The sequence below is a fragment of the Engystomops pustulosus genome, chromosome 1 (genome assembly GCF_040894005.1).
Source record: "Engystomops pustulosus chromosome 1, aEngPut4.maternal, whole genome shotgun sequence".
Taxonomy (NCBI): Eukaryota; Metazoa; Chordata; class Amphibia; order Anura; family Leptodactylidae; genus Engystomops; species Engystomops pustulosus.
The window spans coordinates 9,907,273-9,929,225 of record NC_092411.1 but is presented as its reverse complement, the minus strand read 5'-3'; the positions used below and the strand labels follow the sequence as shown (position 1 = coordinate 9,929,225).

The 21,953-nt window shown below is 50.1% G+C and overlaps 1 protein-coding gene across 1 annotated transcript in view; it reads left to right on the top strand.

Moving 5' to 3' along the window:
• The first annotated feature begins 1,380 nt into the window (after positions 1-1,380).
• Positions 1,381-21,953, top strand: part of LOXHD1 (lipoxygenase homology PLAT domains 1) — a 176,822-nt gene continuing 156,249 nt past the window's right edge. Inside the window, exons 1-2 of the mRNA XM_072132870.1 lie at positions 1,381-2,011; positions 5,991-6,162. Of these exons, the coding sequence (XP_071988971.1) occupies positions 6,027-6,162 (136 nt within the window). The 5' untranslated portion in view covers positions 1,381-2,011; positions 5,991-6,026. The remainder of the gene's footprint in view (positions 2,012-5,990; positions 6,163-21,953) is intronic.

Sequence of the window (21,953 nt, the reverse complement as noted above, 5' to 3'; positions counted from 1 at the left end):
GTGAACCAAACATACCTTGAAAATGCTGTAGCTACACTGATGCAGACACATATCTTGTTTAATTCCTGATCTGAGTGGTTTTGCTCAAAAAACAATTATAAAATTCAGGACCTTGGGAAAGCTGGGTGCAGGCTGGCTGCCGTTCATAAACACATTACAAGGAGCTTCCTGAACTGTCCAGACAGGACTAATCAACTTGAGCTGGTTGACTCATACAAAGCAGCTGGGGGATGGTGCGGCGATTATAGGTAATAGGAGAAGCCCCAGGGCAGCCACAGGAGCAACAGAACTTCATTATCATAATTTTATAATTGTTTTTTCAGCAAAACCACTCAGCTCAGGGATTAAACAGGATATGGTTTATGCATCAGTGTAGCTACAGCATTAGCAAGGTATGTTTGCTTCATAATGCATAAAAGAAAATGGTAGATTTCCTTTAAAGGGAACCTGTCACCAGGTTTTACCTCACTAAACTACTTGTCCCATCATGTAGAGTATGAATAGTCCTTTCTAAAATCCCTTCTTTTGTGCGAAATCTTATTATCTATAAAAAAGATCCCCCCCCCCCCCCAAAGTCAGAAAATATGACTCTTCTCACCTCACGTTCACATGAGATGAGTCAAGTTTAGTGGTTGCAGGAGTAGCGTCAATTCAGAGACCTCAAACTTCTGTTCTATAGGACCAAGAAACAAGATCTTGTTTCATATTAAAGATAAGGATATCATCTTTCAGATCCCATGAGCTTATGGTTCTGTGAGCTACAGAACTGGACCTATTGGATCTTTATCTGCAGCTTCTATTTCCAACTTGGTCTTTTGCTGCCTGTATCTCCAGTTCTGTAGCAAAGCCATAAGACAGACGGGATCTGAAAGATGAGATTCATATTTCATATAAAAGAGGGAATTCACCCCCTTCCTGGGGGGGGGCTGGAAGTTTAATGGGGTGACACCTGGTGACAGGTTCCCTTTAAAGCTTCTATTTTTAAAAACATTCTCATTTTTTTTAGTCCACACCTGCCTAAAACATTTGCACATTACTGCAAATCTGCAGTTCTAGGATTTCTGCTACTAACTCAAATAAAATCCCGGCGTATTCGCTGTTCTGGAGGCTGGGAAAGCTGGGTTACTAGAAATCTAATGGCTACCATAGGGCTCAGCATTCAGTGCATATAATGCTACTTGGTTATGGGACTGAGCAGAAGATGAAGCAACTGAAGATGAGACTGATGTAACATGTGATAAGACCTCTAGGAGGAGGGTGTCACCTATAGGATCGGTAGTGATGGGGGCGGCAGGTGACACAGTCCCCGGTGTGTATTGTGCTGTTCCCTAGTGACTAGTCTCATTCATTTCCCTAATACACTCCCTCAGGCTGCAGCTGTTATGTGCGTCCCTAGCAACTCCTGAGAGTAAGTGCTGTCTGATCCTCACAGTATGTGACTGCCCTGACCTGGAGATCCCTACTGATCCCTACTGAGTCCTGTCACCCCCGCTCAGGATCTGTACCCACTGGACTTCCCTCTTTATAGCTGCATTTACCTAAGGACTACATAGTAGTTGCATTGTCTGCTATATGATCCGGTCACTCCGCTGAGGGACTACTGGGCACTACTACTGTATTACTGACCACTACTGGTCTATAAGATACCGCTCATCTGCTACTGGATTACTCATCACTTCCACTGGACACTACTATTGTATTACTGACCACTGCTGTTCTATAGGATACCGCTCATCTGCTACTGGATTACTCATCACTTCCACTGGACACTATTACTGACCACTGCTGGTCTATAAGACACTCCTGGTGGTCACTTCTACCACTGGTCTGCTGGGTGCTAATACTGGTCTAATACTGGTAGATTGGGGACTACTATTGGTTGGGCCGAATCATATTTCCCAATATTTCCTGCAAGCCGTGGCTCAGTACAGATTCAGTGAATTCTTCAGTGCCACTTAACTTCGGAATTTCTGAGATAACAAAACTTTAAAATTCTGATACAAATTAACAGGTAAGGGGAAATTACCGTTACACGATTTCTGCTTGCTGTCAATGAACGGAGGCCAGGCTCTTGTAAAACTTGAAAACTTTATAATGCCAAAAAATAATTGTGTTTTCCTGATCTGCCTGGTGTCCAGACTGATGGAAGTGAACTGAATGCAATGAATAACTATATGAGTAGCGGACTTTATTTTGTGTATGGGGGTCTATGACCAGGAGATAAAGCAGAAAAAACGTCTTCTCATGACATACATTACACGTATCCCCTGTTCACAGGATAGGTGATGAATTTGGGGCAGACTTCTTAAAGAAAAAATATCCAACAAAACCCATTATGATAAACCATGACTGTGATAAGCTTCTCATATTTGCTATCCATGGCCTTTTTCCTTCTAAAATCAACTTTAAAAATTATACTAATAAGCCAGAACCCTCCGTACTGTAGCGTCATAGGCTGTTACACTGTGTGACGCTCTCCCCCTGCTCCCTCAGCTATCCCCCCTCTGCCTGCTGAGATGTGAGGGGAGGTGTGCTCATGCACAGTGTAACAGCCTGTGAGGCTACAGCAAGGAGGGGATCTGGTAACACCCTAGAACATAATTGTAAAAGTTGATGTTAGAAGGAAGGAGGCCATGGATAACACATATAAGAAGATACCACAGTCCCGGTGCCTGGAGTAATGTCCCTGGTTTATCAGGATGGATTCTGATAAAAGTGTCTAAAAGTGCAAAGTTAGCAAGACAGTCTTAGGCTTATCTCACACTTGAGTTGCAGATTTTGTGCAACTTTTCATCAGTTTTTGCTAGGCGTCATTAGCGGTTTTGCTCCCCATTGATTCGATTGGGGCGTGATAAACGCTTGTGTAACGCCACATGCGCGCGCAGGAAAAAATGTAAATAAGAACGAGCCCATCGAAACAATGGGACAGAGTGCAATGCGAGTTTTGCAACTCAGGCGTGAAAAACGCAAGTGTAAAAGACGCCTTATTGTTGTAATGAGCCACAAGCGTGTGGATGGAATAGACGGAGTTCCTCCCACTCAGTGATGTGCGTTATATGATGTACTTTATTACTCACTGTTAAAAGTTTTTGATTGTCCTAAACTGTGGGATTCCCTGAGGCTCAACCAAAAAAAGATGTTTAATTTACCGACGCCAGCCGCAATAGCACAACGCATGTCGGTTGCTGGTGCATGGAGAGGGCACATTGTAATGTATGAGGATGAAAATACCCATATACTGCCATACTGTAGTAAGGGGGTATATGGTAGGATAGATCAGACAACCTAGGGTTAAAGTACCCTAAAATAAAAATAAAAGTTAAAAAAAAAATAATAATAAAAAAACTAAAAATTCAAATCACCCCCCTTTTCCTAGAACTGATACAAATATAAATAAACAGTAAAAAATCATAAACACATTAGGTATCGCCGCGTCCGAAAATGCCTGATCTATCAAAATATAATAACCGCTTTTCACTGCGTTAAACCCCGTAACGGAAAATAGCGTCCAAAGTCACAAATGGCACTTTTTTGCCATTTTGAAAAATATAAAAAAATCTATAAAAAGTGATCAAAAGGTCGTACAGGTTTTAATTTTTGTAAATGCATGAAAACATTATAAAACCTATACAAATTTGTCATCCCCGTGATGGCACCAACCCAAAGAATAAAGTAGATCTGTCATTTGGGGCGGACAATGGAAGCCGTAAAATCCAAGCCCACAAGAAAATGGCACAAATGAGTTCTGGTCTCAGGATCTGACGATACAAAGAAAATATAGTTTTCAGAAAGTTCTCAGATGTTGGTAGAATCACAAGCAACTCTATATACACTTGCTGTAAAGATGATTGATTTGACACATAGGGGCAGATTTACTTACCCGGTCCGATTTACAATCCCGCTGTGCGTTGTCCGACGAGGATTCGGGTCTGCCGCGATTCACTAAGATTGTGCGCCCGAGTTCCTGCATCCTTCGCTTCTGCGCCAAGGTCCGCCGGAGATTACCTTCTTCTTCCTGGTGCGTGTCTTGCGACACATTTCTAAATGTCAAATTCCGCACGTTGTCCGAATCCGTCGGGTTGTCCAACGGCCACGACCCCCGATTTCTGTTGCATGCAATCCAATCGTGTGTGCCAAAATCCTGGGGAAATTCAGGGCAAAATGGAAATCGTCAGAAAACCCGACGAAAATGCGCTCCGCGGACCCTTAGTAAATGAGCGCCAGTGTGTTTGTTCCCAGCTTCCCCCTGCATTGTACAGAATATTAAAGGGGCTTTATTACTTGTTTTATTTTATTACTTGTTTAGCTGGGAGGCAGGACCTCTGCTCTGTACCCAGATTGCTCCCTGCGGTGTATAGTGGTGATGTCAGTGAACTGCAGCACATCCCCTATTAAAGTGCACAAGATCTGCACTGCAGTACCCCGGCCCTGCCACTATACGGTGGGTGGCGCCCTCAGCTTTGGGATGTTTCTCTGCTAGTTAGGAAGGAGTTAAGCAGTGTTGTGTTTGCTTCTGTCATCCGCGCGGCATCTAAAGGGAACGCTGGTGACTGTCCTGAGGATAAACTGTGTCTCTAAGGAGAGGCGACAACACTGCAGGTTACTGTGAAGTGTCTAGAACTTTCCATGTGTCTTATGAGTCCTTAAATTGCGCAGGCTGAGACGGTCCTGCGTGCCATGCCGTCTGCTGCAGAACTTCTTACATCCCCACCCGGAATATTCCCTCTGGAGATTCCTTACTGACCTCCCATGTAATGAGCCAGAGCATTGGGACTATTGTCCTGTACTGACAACCCTACGGGACAGGAGACCACTAGGTAGTCACTGACTGTAGAGGACTTCACCATAAACCAACCCAAAAAAATATTAACCCCTTCCAACATCAGGATGTGGCAGAGTGATTTGTGTTTACATGTAGGAGACCCATGGGGTCGTCTTATCTACTATGGGGGGACACACCAGCTACTATGGGGGGGGGGGGGGTACTCTGGCTACTATGGGGGGAACTCTGGCTATTATGGGGTCATTCTGGTAGCTATGAGAGGCCCTCTGATTACTGTGGTGTGTGCTCTGGCTACTGTGGGGACACTCTGACAGCTATGGATGGCACCGTCACTACCATGGGGTCACTCTGGCACAGTGGAGGGCACTCTGGCTGCTGTGGGGGGCGCTCTAGCTATTGGCTGCTGTAGGGGCACATACTTGCCAAGGCGGTGTCTCCGTTCATTCAACAATATGTTAAGCTTTGTGTTTGCCCTCAAATGTAACTACTAAACAGTTCAGTTAGATACATTTATACAGTAATACAATTACATTTGTCAGGACACAGACCAGTTTCCAGGATGAATTAAAGAGGAACGTCAGACACGTCAGCGGAGGTGACAGAAAAGGCATCTCGCTTACCGTTATATTTCTTGGGTTAATATATAACCTGAGTTCTGCCCTTCTTATTGTTATTCCCTAAGCGTTGTGTACAGTCAGGTATGTGGTCAGACTGGATGATCCTGATATACTCGACCTCTTGGCATTGACATTTCTGCAGAGATAAGACTGTTGTTTGCTCAGTGTGTATATGGTTTTAGTTGACAAACACAAATATTTGTGATTCACATCCTGTCAAATATGATTCAGTAACATTCCAGATTTCTGAAGCCTCCACTAGGGGGAGCTCTCTGCACAGATTTCCAGAAAAAGGAGTTAACTCCCTCTAGTGGGGAAATCTCATAATATATGTCTCTGCAGATGATTTGGGGCCCCTTCATGATGAGAGACATGCTTAAATTTGCTCCAGAATAAGGAACTTATTGCACCAAATGGGAAGTTTGTATAAACTGTTGATACATTGTAACATTGGACAAATGCATGATGCCGCTACAGTGACCACACTGCTTGTCACCCAGCTTTCTACTGATCCTGAATGATGTATTTACCTGTACAGTCATGCAGGATTATATGAGGACTATAATGTAATAAATATGATTCTATTATAGGAAGAAAACAGATAGTAAATCAGCAAGAATTTGCGAATGCCGACCCAGATCCAGTATTATAACTCTTCACCCTCAGTCACCGGAGTACTACAGCCCCAGAATGCTGCCGGGGCAGCCAGACCCAGGGATGTCTATCCTGCCGCTACAGTGCCACGAATCCGGCCCGCCACAGGTAACATATAAATACAATAAAAGAGGAAAAAATACTTCTTGTAAGTAACATTTTATCCATGTTATATCAAAAGCTGAATAAATCTTTACAAACATTGCATGTTACAAGATTTATACTCTACAGCTACACTCACGGTTCTGCTAGTAGCTACTGTATACATTTAACTTTTAATCTGTGTGACACTAAACCAGTAGGAAATGCGAGGCAATGTTAGCTCTGAGGTTTACAGAATAGTGAGTGCAGCTCTAGGGTATAATACAGGATGTATATCAGGATCAGTACAGGATAAGTAATGACATATATGTACACAGTGACTGCCCCAGCAGCAGAATAGTGAGTGCAGCTCTGGAGTATAATACAGGATGTAACCCAGGATCAGTACAGGATAAGTAATGTCATGTATGTACACAGTGACTGCACCAGCAGCAGAATAGTGAGTGCAGCTCTGGAGTATAATACAGGATGTAACTCAGGATCAGTACAGGATAAGTAATGTCATGTATGTACACAGTGACTGCACCAGCAGCAGAATAGTGAGTGCAGCTCTGGAGTATAATACAGGATGTAACTCAGGATCAGTACAGGATAAGTAATGTCATATATGTACACAGTGACTGCACCAGCAGCAGAATAGTGAGTGCAGCTCTGGAGTATAATACAGGATGTAACTCAGGATCAGTACAGGATAAGTAATGTCATGTATGTATACAGTGACTGCACCAGCAGCAGAATAGTGAGTGCAGCTCTGGGGTATGATACAGGATGTAACTCAGGATCAGTACAGGATAAGTAATGTCATGTATGTACACAGAGACTGCACCAGCAGCAGAATAGTGAGTGCAGCTCTGGAGTATAATACAGGATGTAACTCAGGATCAGTACAGGATAAGTAATGTCATGTATGTACACAGTGACTGCACCAGCAGCAGAATAGTGAGTGCAGCTCTGGGGTATAATACAGGATGTAACTCAGCATCAGTACAGGATAAGTAATGTCATGCATGTACACAGTGACTACACCAGCAGCAGCAGAATAGTGAGTGCAGCTCTGGGGTATAATACAGGATGTAACTCAGGATCAGTACAGGATAAGTAATGTCATGTATGTACACAGTGACTGCACCAGCAGCAGAATAGTGAGTGCAGCTCTGGAGTATAATACAGGATAAGTAATGTCATGTATGTACACAGTGACTGCACCAGCAGCAGAATAGTGAGTGTAGCTCTAGTGTATAATACAGGATGTAATTCAGGATCAGTGCAGGATAAGTAATGTCATGTATGTACACAGTGACTGCACCATCAGCAGAATAGTGAGTGCAGCTCTGGAGTATAATACTGGATGTAACTCAGGATCAGTACAGGATAAGTAATGTCATGTATGTACACAGTGACTGCACCAGCAGCAGAATAGTGAGTGCAGCTCTGGAGTATAATACAGGATGTAACTCCGGATCAGTACAGGATAAGTAATGTCATGTATGTACACAGTGACTGCACCAGCAGCAGCAGAATAGTGAGTGCAGCTCTGGGGTATAATACAGGATGTAACTCAGGATCAGTACAGGATAAGTAATGTCATGTATGTACACAGTGACTGCACCAGCAGCAGAATAGTGAGTGCAGCTCTGGAGTATAATACAGGATAAGTAATGTCATGTATGTACACAGTGACTGCACCAGCAGCAGAATAGTGAGTGTAGCTCTAGTGTATAATACAGGATGCAATTCAGGATCAGTGCAGGATAAGTAATGTCATGTATGTACACAGTGACTGCACCATCAGCAGAATAGTGAGTGCAGCTCTGGAGTATAATACTGGATGTAACTCAGGATCAGTACAGGATAAGTAATGTCATGTATGTACACAGTGACTGCACCAGCAGCAGAATAGTTCGTGCTGGATCATTCTGCTGTGAACTGCTGTGGGTGTGGTTGTCTGTGACTGAGCTCCTGCACCACCTGGTGGAAGACCAATCCACCCAGGCCTGCTCTCTCCTCCCCAGGGAGGGAGTAGGTTTCTGGGATGAGTGAGCCAGGAAAATCCCAGGCTTCTGCCTCCCGGACCAGGCCGGCGGGGGGCAGGAGAAGCCAGTTGCCGGCCAAAGCGGAGGGGGTAAGAAGATCTGCCCGGAGCCAAGGACGCAGCGATGTGACCTCGGCTGCCACCCCCAAGACCCAGGGAAGCTGCAAGGTCTCCAGATCACAGAAGATCAAGGCAAGTAACATCAGCCTGAGTGCTCCTCCTGGAAAGCTGAGTGACTGTGCGGGAAAGCTGGGTGGTTCAGCTGAAAAGCTGGGTGCTCACGGAGGTGTGCAAAAGGCATGGGGTGATCTTAAGGCCCGGGAGTCTGCTACCATCTATGGCTCCCGGATTGCTGAGCACCTCCGTGAGTACGAGGAAGCCGGAAAAGCGCTGAGGAGGCTCCAGGAGGAGATAAGGGAGACCTTGGCCCTAGCGGGGGTGGCCACTAAGAAGAAAAAGTCTGATCTTCTTACTACCATAGACAGACTAAAAGCCGAGGTCACCGCTCTGCAGGAAAAGCGTCATCTTATCCGTGAGCACAGCGGTCCGTTTCGTGAAAAACTTGAAAACGACGCCAGGTTTGATGACATGCGCCAGGAGCAGCTGAGAAAGCTGAAGGGGCTTCAGATCCAGGCGGATGATGGCGATGATGAGGAGGATGAGGAAGACCTGCCGTGTCCGTCTGGTGGCCTGCACCAACACCAGCAGGCCTCGCACGACAGGCTGCCTGCAGAGCAAGCGCCATTACCATCAGGCTGCGGCTCTGCCAACCTGGAGGAGGAAAGTGATGACAGCGGCCAGGGGGGGGCGCTAATGGCTCAGATCCGTCAGCTCGAGTCCCCAGTTCACCTCCAGAACTTCTCCTTCGGCGATGATATGCCAGATGACGACCTAAAGAGAAAGAAGAGAGCCAGGAAGACCAAGGCGTCTCAGGAGGTGAATCTGGTGTTTCGTCCCCTCCCTGTTTCCTCCGGGCAGGCAGCAGTGTCAGCCTGTCGTGTAGGCCCCGTTACCCAGCCCAGCACGAATCCTGCAGTGGACTCGGTGCCAGGGTGCGGGGAGATTGCAAAGCCACGTTCTATCATGGCGCAGAGCACCAGCCTTGTTTGTAGTAGCAAGGATGGTGCAGGGAAGGCATCGGCCGAAAGGCCGGACAGTGAGGGCGATCCGGCAGGTCCTGGTACTGTGCGCTGCCCCCCAGTGGGAGGGGGGGGTGGCCCGGTGCCAGGGGCAGTGGCGGTGGCTCCTGTAGTCCCTAGCACTGTGGCTGCTGCTAGGTCCGGTGAGCAGCGGCAGTGTGATGGGGCTGCTGGGGCTTGTGGTGCGGCGCCTCCCAAGCGTCCTGTGCAGCCTGCGGGAAAGGGCGCAGGAAAGGTTTTATTTTGTATTGGCTCATCTGACCCTGGAGATGGCACAAAGAGACTGTCCAGAGTAAATAAAGACAGGAGGCCTCTTTCATCCAGCGAGCAGCGATGCTCCAACCTTATAAAAACTGCGGGACAACAAGGGGTTAATGCCAATGAGGCAGAGGGCACAAGTAAGATCGGGGTTGGAGCTGCCTCTTCTCAGGCTGAATCAGCTATGGAGGTGGCTCTACCCCCAGTGCCCAGTGACGCTGAGGCAACCCCAGGTCCTCCTGGCCCAGCTGGTGTGAGTGATGCAAGGAAGCGAGGGAAGCGAGACAGTAATGTACATAGTGTGGTGAGTGTGGTAGTGGTGGATGGTGCTGAGGGGGTTAATCATGTGGTTTGTGCTGATCCATCTGCACCCCCAGTGGTGGCCGCTCCCATAAGGAGCTATGCGAGTGTCACCGCTGGGGCAAGTGGGGTTAACTCCTTGTCTCCTGGCTCTGGGAACAGTGTTTTGCAAAGGCGTCTTCTGGAGGCTCTCAGGAGAGGGGAAAAGTCAATCAATGTAGAGGGAAGAGAGGTTGATCTGTCCTTCTGGACAGACAGGCATGGCCTGGCAGCCTTCCAAGAGAAAAGGGGGGGAGAGACTGTATGGTCTTTACCCACAACTGGGCCCGGAGCCTCCCGTAGGAATGTGGTTCGTCTTCGCTGGAGGGGCAGTGACGCATGCCCACCCAGGTCAAGGGTGGTGGAGCTCCTCCTGAAGATGAACTTCAGGGCTAGTGACATCTTTGCCCTGATACATCCTTATGGTACTCCGGAGTTCGATGTCAGCTTTGTCCGGCCGGAGGGCTTAGAGCTCTTCTGGTCGAATTATGAGCTGGCAAAGAACGAGCCCGCATGGCGAGACTTTGCTGTGCAAGCAGTGTCTCGCCAAAACGCAGTCAAGAAAGTGACCGTTTTGACCCGTAACGAGTCACTTTCTTGCATGGACATCATGACTTGGCTAAGTCGTTATGGTGAGGTTGTACAGGTACCGCAGAAAAACCGCGATGAATTTGGCATTTGGTCTGGGGCCTGGACCTTCATGATGAAGTTGAAGTGTTCAGGCGGCACAGTCGCCCACATTCCCTCTTCAGCCTTTCTTGGGCGGGACAGAATCCTGATTTTCTACCAGGGGCAGCCGAAGGTCTGTCACAGGTGCGGTGACCCCACACACTTTAGCGCCAGCTGCCAAGTGCAGAAGTGCGCTTTGTGTGGTGGGCTAGGTCATCTCGCTGCATTCTGTAAGGACATTAGGTGTAACCTGTGTGGTGAGCTCGGTCACCCTTTCAGCCGTTGTCCTCGCTCCTTTGCCAATGCGGTTGTGACCCCAGTGGAGGAGAGCCATGAGGTTGCTTCTGCTGGGGAAGGTACCAGCAGAGGTGGAGGAGCTGAGGGGCCTGTGAAGAAAAGTAAGAATAAGTCACCTTCTCAGTTGAGGCGGCTTGAAGCCAGACAAAAAGGGAGAGAACTGGGGAAGCCTCAGGTTGCTGGGGTGACCCTTGGTCCTTCCTCAGAGGCTGGTCATGCTACTGAGGCCCTGAGGGATGATGAGTTGGATGAGGAGGTCAGGAGGATGGAGCGCGAGAAAGGTGCCATGTCCTCCACGTCCTCCCATTATGAGAGTATGGATGAGGATAACAGGATTTGGCTAGAAAATAAGCGCAAGCAGAAAAAGAAAAAACGCGGCCTATCTAAGGTACCTAAGGAAGGGAAAACTTCCTCCCCTCTGGTTGAGCTTTCCAACCGGTTCCTCACCCTCGATGAGATCGCCTCCTCGGAAGGAGAGGCTGAGGGTGGGGTTCAGGAGGTGGCGGCGGAGCAGCCTGCAGGGGGCGCCGAGTCTCTATCCTCTGGGGAAGCCGGGTCCTCAGAGTGGGAGACTGACTCAGAGTCAGGAGACAAGGACGAAGGAGAGGGTGGTCCGGGTGGGTCCTTGGGGGCCAGTAATAACATGGACACCTCAATTTCGTTAAAAAGAAGTTGCCCCAATTCTGAAGGGAAAAGGGAAAAGGCATCATCTTCAGAGGAGAGTCGGGGGAAGGGAAATAGTAAGAAAAAAGCCGTCTAACTCAATCACTCATGATGGCGGCACCCACTCCGTTGACGCTGGCGTCCATTAATGTCGCCAGCATTAAGTCTGATGCGGCTAGATTTGCGGCCTTTGATTTTCTCGGCCGTGTTGAAGCCGACATTTTATTTTTGCAGGAGACCAGGCTGCCAGATTTGGCGGCCGTGTTTAAAGCTAAGAGGGAATGGAGACACGGGCCTTCCTATTGGTCTCTTGCGGCCGAGCCGTATAGCGGAGTGGCGGTCCTTTTTACCGCGCCGGTAGAATGCCGACGAGTTATTGAGTTAGAAATGGGGAGGTGCCTGATCCTGGATGTCCTCATGAAGGGACAAGAACTTCGCCTTATTAACATCTATGGTCCCCAGTCCAAGTGGGACAGGAAGTGTCTCTTTATGAGGATCAAGCCCTACCTTTTTACTAGTCGGCAGGTGGTCTTTGGAGGGGACTTCAATGCTGTCACGAGGTCCCAGGATAGGGGAGGTTCCAGAGACAAGCTGACTTATGATAGCGTCGCTCTTAATAGCATAGCTAGTGAGGCTCGCCTGGTGGATGTCCACATCCGGCACACCCCAGGCCACGCAGGGTTCACCTATTATAGGGGTAGCTGCAGGTCTAGAATAGACAGGTTTTATTTAAAGGAGGAAGCCATTTCTTCAGCAGTGTCCGTTGTTGAGGTGGAGTTCTCCGACCACTGTCTAATTTTGTTTTCTCTGAATGTTACAGAGACCCCCGGATGGGAAGAGGCTACTGGAAGCTCAATTCGTCTCTCCTGGAGGAAGCGGAGATCAGACAATCCTTTGAGGACTTTCTTCAGAGCCAGGTACCATTGCTGGGCCTTTGTAGCAGTAAGTCAGAGTGGTGGGAGATGCTCAAGAAAAGGGTGGCGAGATTCTTCCGCCAGCTCTCGAGCCTCAGGAGCCTGGACAGGTACCGCCTGTATCAGGGCCTGAGGAGGAAACTCGAGCATCTCGTCTCGACTGGAGGTAGTCGTGAGGACATCTCCAGAGTGAAATCCTTGCTGAAGAGGTGTCAGTACGATAGACACGCATCTTTGGTTTTTGAGAGGGATTACGGGAAATACCGCTCGCCCGACCCTTACAGAAACTGCAAGATGTCAGTGAGTGGTAAAGTTGTCACGGGACTGGTTGACAGTACGGGATCCCTGAAAAGGTCCAGATCAGGGATTCTGGAGGTCGTCAGATCCTTCTACTCGCACCTCTTGGGCAGGAAGGATTTAGATCGGGATGTGATGTCGGCTTTCCTGGCAGAAACTGTCCCTGAGCCAGGAGTAGACCCTTCTCTTGATGTTTTGACAGAGATGATCAGGGAACAGGAAGTCAGCCTGGCGATTGAAGGGCTCGCCCTCAAGAAATCGCCAGGTCCGGATGGCTTAACATCTGAGTTCTATAAGACCTTTAAGGACGCCTTGGTTCCCCTCTTGACTGAGGTATTCAATGAGTGTCTTTCCTCGGGCGCTCTGCCGAAGTCAATGAGGAGGTCAGCCCTGATCATTCTGTCAAAGGGTAAGGACCGATCTCGTATTGAGAACTGGCGTCCCATAGCGCTTCTCAATACGGACAGAAAGGTTTTGGCAAAGGTGCTGTTTAATCGGCTGGTGCAGTTTGCGCCCCGGCTCCTTTCGGGGACCCAGCACTGCTCTGTTCCAGGCCGCAGTACATTTAGTGCTGTGCTTTGTGTTCGGGAGGCAGTGGAGCAGGGCAGCGCTGGTAACTGGAAGGGGTACTTGCTGTCCTTGGATCAGGCAAAAGCGTTTGATCGGGTTGACCACGAGTACCTCTGGTCTGTCCTTCTGAGGTATGGCCTGCCGGGGGAGTTTGTCAATTGGCTGAAAGTTTTGTATGCAGGGGCAGAGAGTTTCCCGCTTGTGAACGGTTGGATTGGCCGCTCTTTTGAGGTCGGGTCTGGTGTTCGCCAGGGTTGTCCTCTGAGCCCACTTTTATACGTGTTCGCGATTGACCCATTCCTTAGGAGGGTTGATCGTGGGCCGTTGGTGGGAGTCGGGATGGACCAGGCGGCACCGGAAGCCACTCTAAGGGTGGTAGCGTACGCTGATGATGTCACCGTTTTTGTGTCCTCGAGAGGGGAGGCGCAATGGGTGATGTCAGAGGTTGACCGCTACTCAGAGGCTTCTGGGTCCAAGATCAACCGGGATAAGTGTGAGAGTCTCTGGCTGGGAGAGGGGGATCCAGGCTTTGATCTCCCGGACACTCTTCCAGGGCCCCAAGACTCTGCCAAAGTTCTCGGCATCGAATTTGGCCAGGGGGATTACCCCATGCAAAACTGGGATGGCAGGCTTAAGATCGCCGCTCAGAGGGTGGACCAGTGGAAGGGTTGGTCTTTGACCCTCAGGGAAAGGGTGAACTTGATTAAAACTTACCTGCTCCCATTGCTGATATATCTGGGCAGTGTGTGCATGTTGCCAGAACCCCTCTGGACTCGGGTGTACAGTCTGTTCTTCCAGCTGTTATGGGGGAATAGGCTGAACCTAATCAAGAGGGAGGTTACTTACCGCACGAGGAGACAAGGAGGGTTGTGTATGGTCAACCCTGTGGTGTTCCTAGTGAATACCTTTCTTAAGATCAATGTAGCAAACCTCTGGAAAGAGAGGGCTCCTCCGTGGGTATACTCCTGCAGGGGATGGTTTCGGCCTTTCTTCCAGGAATGGGAGACAGGAGGACAAGTGAAGGATCTCCGCACACCGCATGGGCATCTTCCGGCTTACGCTACCCCGGTTCTGAAGGTGATTCGCCGGTGGGGTCTGGGAATGTGGGAGATCAGGACCATGTCGAGGAAAATCCTTGACAAAAGGGTTCTGTTTGCCCGTTTCCAGAAGCCTCTGGCCCTCAGGGATTGCCCAAGTCGGGATCTTGGGGTGGGTTTGAGTTTATTGAATTCCATCAGGATCCCCTTGAAGTTTTGAGACTTGACTTGGCGCTGCTTCCATGGAAAGCTGTGTGTGAGGGACAATCTGAAGTGTAGGAGCTCTGAGGAAAGGGGTTGTCCCCGGGAGGAGTGCGGTGGTCTGCTGGAGAGCATGGACCACTTCCTGCTTCAGTGCCCCTTTAACACAGAGGTGTACAACCGGGTGGGCGCTTCCATCCATTGGCCCGGGTTGGCTGGTCTCTCCTATGCGGAGTGGGCCTATGGAGCATTCAGAGGCCTGGGTGGCCGGGACCGCTGCACGTTATTCCTAGTCAGTCTAGTGGTCAGGTACCACACGTGGAACGCACGGTGCTTAGTTTCGACGCAGCGTAAAATCCTCCCGGTGGATGAGGTGGTTAGGAACATTCTGGGTGACCTGGTGAAGGTGCGCTCTCTGGAGTATGAGAGGCTGGGCACGGGGAGGGCCTCTCTCCTTTGGAGGGGGTTCTCCTTTAGTGTCCCTTAGTCTGTCATCTCCGCTCCTGGTGTTGGGCTGAAGCTGACACTGTAGATTTTTGTTTTGTGTTATGAACATATAGAGATGTAGGGGCTTGCAGGCACCGAACCTGGGCTTTATGTGGTTTTGATATATGTTGATATGTTTAATGTGTTTGTATCTTGTGTACAGTGTGATATAGTTATATGTAGTTATAGTTCTTGTGTGTGTATATAGGTTGGTTGGTTTTGGGGTGTTGGTGTTAGGGTGTTAGGTTGGGAGGGGGGTGGACGGGATTTGGACAATATGATCCTGGGCACTGGTCTGGACTATATAGCGCGAACTTTGGACGTTAGACCAGTGTCTGGGGGGGGAGGGTGATGGGCGTGGGATTTAGTTAGTTATATTTTATGTTATTTTATGTTATTTAATGTTATTAATGTTATTTCCGTTATATTCATTGTTATTTCTGTGTTTATTTATTGTTTATTTATTTATGTGTATTTTGCTGTGTATTTCGATATTGGGACTGGGTGAAGGTTTTGTTTGTTCTCACGCTGAGTGTGTGGTGTGTGTGTGGCTGGGCCAGGAGGTTTTGTAAGTTTATTTTCGTTTATATTTGTTCTTTTGTAATTCTTTTGCCAGAAGTTATGGCTTTATTTATGTTTATTATTGTAATGTTTTTCACTTTTATATAAAATAAAAGATTTACAGGATGTAACTCAGCATCAGTACAGGATAAGTAATGTCATGTATGTACACAGTGACTGCACCAGCAGCAGAATAGTGAGTACAGCTCTGGAGTATAATACAGGATGTAACTCAGGATCAGTACAGGATAAGTAATGTCATGTATGTACACAGTGACTGCACCAGCAGCAGAATATTGAGTTCAGCTCTGGGGTATAATACAGGATGTAACTCAGGATCAGTACAGGATAAGTAATGTCATGTATGTACACAGTGACTGCACCAGCAGCAGAATAGTGAGTGTAGCTCTGGGGTATAATACAGGATGTAACTCAGGATCAGTACAGGATAAGTAATGTCATGTATGTACAGTGACTGCACCAGCAGCAGAATAGTGCGTGCATTCTCATTCTGCTGTGAACTGCTGACGGGTGTGGTTGTGTTCTGCTGAGCTCCTGCACCACCTGGAGCAAACCCAATCCACCCAGGCCTGCTCTCTCCTCCCCAGGGAGGGAGTGGGTTCTGTGGGATGAATCCTGCAGGAAAGTCCCAGGCTCCTGTCTCCCGGACCAGGCCGGCGGGGGGCAGGAGAAACCAGTTACCGGCCAAATCGGAGGGTGTAAGAAGATCTGCCCGGAGCCAAGGACTCAGCGATGTGACCTCGGCTGCCACCCCCAAGACCCAGGGAAGCCGCAAGGTCTCCGGAACACAGAAGATCAAGGCAAGTGACATCAGCCTGAGTGCTCCTCCTGGAAAGCTGGATGTATGTGCGGGAAAGCTGGGTGGTTCAGCTGGAAAGCTGGGTGCTCACGGAGGTGTGCAAAAAGCATGGGGTGATCTTAAGGCCTGGGAGTCTGCTTCCATCTATGGCTCCCGGATTGCTGAGCACCTCCGTGAGTACGAGGAAGCTGGCAAGGCGCTGAGGAGGCTCCAGGAGGAGATAAGGGAGACCTTGGCCCTAGCGGGGGTGGCTACACAGAGAAAGAAAAAGTCTGATTTTCTTACCACCATAGACAGACTAAAAGCCGAGGTCACCGCTCTGCAGGAGAAGCGACATCTAATCCGTGAGCACAGCGGTCCGTTCCGTGAAAAGTTGGAGAATGATGCGAGGTTTGATGACATGCGCCAGGAGCAGTTAAGAAAACTGAAGGGGCTTGAGATCCAGGCGGATGATGGCGATGATGAGGAGGATGAGGAAGACCTGCCGTGTCCGTCTGGTGGCCTGCACCTACACCAGCAGGCCTCGCACGACAGGCTGCCTGCGGAGCAAGCGCCATTACCATCAGGCTGCGGCTCTGCCAACCTGGAGGAGGAAAGTGATGACAGCGGCCGGGGGGGGGGGGGGGGGTGCGCTAATGGCTCAGATCCGTCAGCTTGAGTCCCCAGTTCACCTCCAGAACTTTTCCTTCGGCGATGATATGCCAGATGACGACCTAAAGAGAAAGAAGACGAGACCCAAGAAGATCAAGGCGTCTCAGGAGGTGAGCTTGGTGTTTCGTCCCCTCCCTGTTCCCTCCGGGCAGGCAGCAGTGTCAGCCTGTCGTGTAGGCCCCGTTACCCAGCCCAGCACGAATCCTGCAGTGGACTCGGTGCAAGGGTGCGGGGAGAGTGCAAAGCCACGTTCCATCATGGCGCAGAGCACCAGCCTTGTTTGTAGTAGCAAGGATGGTGCAGGGAAGGCATCTGCCGAAAGGCCGGACAGTGAGGGCAATCCAGCAGGTCCTGGTACTCTGCGCTACCCCCCAGTGGGAGGGGGGGGGTGGCCCGGTGCCAGGGACAGTGGCGGTGGCTCCTGTGGCCCCTAGCACTGTGGCTGCATCTAGCTCCGGTGAGCAGCGGCAGTGTGATGGGGCTGCTGGGGCTTGTGGTGCGGCGCATCCCGAGCAGCCTGCAGAGAAAGGCGCAAGAAAAGTGTTGTTTTGCATTGGATCAACAGACCCTGGAGAGGGCACAAAAAGACTGTCCGGAGTCTGCAAGGGCAAGCGGCCTCTTGCATCCAGTGAGCAGCAGAGCAGAAATATTAAAAAAACTACTGGACAACAAGGGGTTAATGCCAATGAGGCAGAGGGCACAAGTAAGATCGGGGTTGGAGCTGCCTCTTCTCAGGCTGTATCAGCTATGGAGGTGGCTCTATCCCCAGTGCCCAGTGATGCCGAGGCAACCCCAGGTCCTCCTGGCCCAGCTGGTGTGAGTGATGCAAGGAAGCGAGGCAGTATTGTACATAGTGTGGTGAATGTTGGGGTGGTGAATGGTGCTGAGGGGGGTGATCCTGTTGTGCGTGCTGGACCTTCTGCACCCCCAGTGGTGGCCGCTCCTATAAGGAGCTATGCGAGTGTCACCGCTGGGGCAAGTGGGGTTAACTCCTTGTCTCCTGGCTCTGGGAACAGCGTTTTGCAAAGGCGTCTTCTGGAGGCTCTCAGGAGAGGGGAAAAGTCAATCACTGTAGAGGGGAGAGAGGTTGATCTGTCCTTCTGGACAGACAGGCATGGCCTGGCAGCCTTCCAAGAGAAAAGGGGGGGAGAGACTGTATGGTCTTTACCCACAACCGGGCCCGGAGCTGCCCGTAGGAATGTGGTTCGTCTTCGCTGGAGGGGCAGTGACGCATGCCCACCCAGGTCAAGGGTGGTGGAGCTCCTCCTGAAGATGAACTTCAGGGCTAGTGACATCTTTGCCCTGATACATCCTTATGGTACTCCGGAGTTCGATGTCAGTTTTGTTCGGCTGGAGGGCTTAGAGCTCTTCTGGTCAAATTATGAGCTGGCAAAGAACGAGCCCGCATGGCGAGACTTTGCTGTGCAAGCAGTGTCTCGCCAAAACGTAGTCAAGAAAGTGACCGTTTTGACCCGTAACGAGTCACTTTCTTGCATGGACATCATGACTTGGCTCAGTCGTTATGGTGAGGTTCTACAGGTACCTCAGAAAAACCGCGATGAATTTGGCATTTGGTCTGGGGCCTGGACCTTCATGATGAAGTTGAAGTGTTCAGGCGGCACAGTCGCCCACATTCCTTCTTCAGCCTTTCTTGGACGGGACAGAATCCTGATTTTCTACCAGGGGCAGCCGAAGGTCTGTCACAGGTGCGGTGACCCCACACACTTTAGCGCCAGCTGCCAAGTGCAGAAGTGCGCTTTGTGTGGTGGGCTAGGTCATCTCGCTGCATCCTGTAAGGACATTAGGTGTAACCTGTGTGGTGAGCTCGGTCACCCTTTCAGCCGTTGTCCTCGCTCCTTTGCCAATGCGGTTGTGACCCCAGTGGAGGAGAGCCATGAGGTTGCTTCTGCTGGGGAAGGTACCAGCAGAGGTGGAGGAGCTGAGGGGCCTGTGAAGAAAAGCAAGAATAAGTCACCTTCTCAGTTGAGGCGGCTTGAAGCCAGACAAAAAGGGAGAGAACTGGGGAAGCCTCAGGTTGCTGGGGTGACCCTTGGTCCTTCCTCAGAGGCTGGTCTTGCTACTGAGGCCCTGAGGGATGATGAGTTGGATGAGGAGGTCAGGAGGATGGAGCGCGAGAAAGGTGCCATGTCCTCCACGTCCTCCCATTATGAGAGTATGGATGAGGATAACAGGATTTGGCTAGAAAATAAGCGCAAGCAGAAAAAGAAAAAGCGCGGCCTATCTAAGGTACCTAAGGAAGGGAAAACTTCCTCCCCTCTGGTTGAGCTTTCCAACCGGTTCCTCACCCTCGATGAGATCGCCTCCTCGGAAGGAGGGGCTGAGGGTGGGGTTCTGGAGGTGGCGGCGGAGCAGCCTGCAGGGGGCGCCGAGTCTCTATCCTCTGGGGATGCTGGGTCCTCAGAGTGGGAGACTGACTCAGAGTCAGGAGACAAGGACTAGGGAGAGGGTGGTCCGGGTAGGTCCTTGGGGGCCAGTAATAACATGGACACCACAATTTCGTTAAAAAGAAGTTGCCCCAATTCTGATAGTAAAAGGGAAAAGGCATCATCTTCAGAGGAGAGTCGGGGGAAGGGAAATGGAAAGAAAAAAGCCGTCTAACTCAATCACTCATGATGGCGGCACCCACTCCGTTGACGCTGGCGTCCATTAATGTCGCCAGCATTAAGTCTGATGCGGCTAGATTTGCAGCCTTTGATTTTCTCGGCCGTGTTGAAGCCGACATTTTATTTTTGCAGGAGACCAGGCTGCCAGATTTGGCGGCCGTGTTTAAAGCTAAGAGGGGATGGAGACACGGGCCTTCCTATTGGTCTCTTGCGGCCGAGCCGTATAGCGGAGTGACGGTACTTTTTACCGCACCGGTAGAATGCCGACGAGTTATTGAGTTAGAAATGGGGAGGTGCCTGATCCTGGATGTCCGCATGAAGGGACAAGAACTTCGCCTAATTAACATCTATGGTCCCCAGTCCAAGTGGGACAGGAAGTGTCTCTTTATGAGGATCAAGCCCTACCTTTTTACAAGTCGGCAGGTGGTCTTTGGAGGGGACTTCAATGCTGTCACGAGGTCCCAGGATAGGGGAGGTTCCAGAGACAAGCTGACTTATGATAGCGTCGCTCTTAATAGCATAGCCAGTGAGGCTCGCCTGGTGGATGTCCACATCCGGCACACCCCAGGTCACACGGGGTTCACCTATTATAGGGGTAGCTGCAGGTCTAGAATAGACAGGTTTTATTTAAAGGAGGAAGCCATTTCTTCAGCAGTGTCCGTTGTTGAGGTGGAGTTCTCCGACCACTGTCTAATTTTGTTTTCTCTGAATGTTACAGAGACCCCCCGGATGGGAAGAGGCTACTGGAAGCTCAATTCGTCTCTCCTGGAAGAAGCGGAGATCAGACAATCCTTTGAGGACTTTCTTCAGAGCCAGGTACCATTGCTGGGCCTTTGTAGCAGTAAGTCAGAGTGGTGGGAGATGCTCAAGAAGAGGGTGGCGAGATTCTTCCGCCAGCTCTCGAGCCTCAGGAGCCTGGACAGGTACCGCCTGTATCAGGGCCTGAGGAGGAAACTCGAGCATCTCGTCTCGACTGGAGGTAGCCGTGAGGACATCTCCAGAGTGAAATCCTTGCTGAAGAGGTGTCAGTACGATAGACACGCATCTTTGGTTTTTGAGAGGGATTACGGGAAATACCGCTCGCCCGACCCTTACAGAAACTGCAAGATGTCAGTGAATGGTAAAGTTGTCACAGGACTGGTTGACAGTACGGGATCCCTGAAAAGGTCCAGATCAGGGATTCTGGAGGTCGTCAGATCCTTCTACTCGCACCTCTTGGGCAGGAAGGATCTAGATCGCGATGTGATGTCGGCTTTCCTGGCTGAAACTGTCCCTGAGCCAGGAGTAGACCCCTCTCTTGATGTTTTGACAGAGATGATCAGGGAAGAGGAAGTCAGCCGGGCGATTGAAGGGCTCGCCCTCAAGAAATCGCCAGGTCCGGATGGCTTAACATCCGAGTTTTATAAGACCTTTAAGGACTCCTTGGTTCCCCTCTTGACCGAGGTATATAATGAGTGTCTTTCCTCGGGCGCTCTGCCGAAGTCAATGAGGAGGTCTGTCCTGATCATCCTGTCAAAGGGTAAGGACCGATCTCGTGTTGAGAACTGGCGTCCCATAGCGCTTCTCAATACGGACAGAAAGGTTTTGGCAAAGGTGCTGTTTAATCGGCTGGTGCAGTTTGCGCCCCGGCTCCTCTCGGGGACCCAGCACTGCTCTGTTCCAGGCCGCAGTACATTTAGTGCTGTGCTTTGTGTTCGGGAGGCAGTGGAGCAGGGCAGGGCTGGTAACTGGAAGGGGTACTTGCTGTCCTTGGATCAGGCAAAAGCGTTTGATCGGGTTAACCACGAGTACCTCTGGTCTGTCCTTCTGAGGTATGGCCTGCCGGGGGAGTTTGTCAATTGGCTAAAGGTTTTGTACGCAGGGGCAGAGAGTTTCCCGCTTGTGAACGGTTGGATTGGCCGCTCTTTTGAGGTTGGGTCTGGTGTTCGCCAGGGTTGTCCTCTGAGCCCACTTCTATACGTGTTTGCGATTGACCCATTCCTTAGGAGGGTTGATCGTGGGCCGTTGGTGGGAGTCGGGATGGACCAGGCGGCACCGGAAGCCACTCTAAGGGTGGTAGCGTATGCTGATGATGTCACCGTTTTTGTGTCCTCGAGAGGGGAGGCGCAATGGGTGATGTCAGAGGTTGACCGCTACTCAGAGGCTTCTGGGTCCAAGATCAGCCGGGATAAGTGTGAGAGTCTCTGGCTGGGAGAGGGGGATCCAGGCTTTGATCTCCCGGACACTCTTCCAGGGCCCC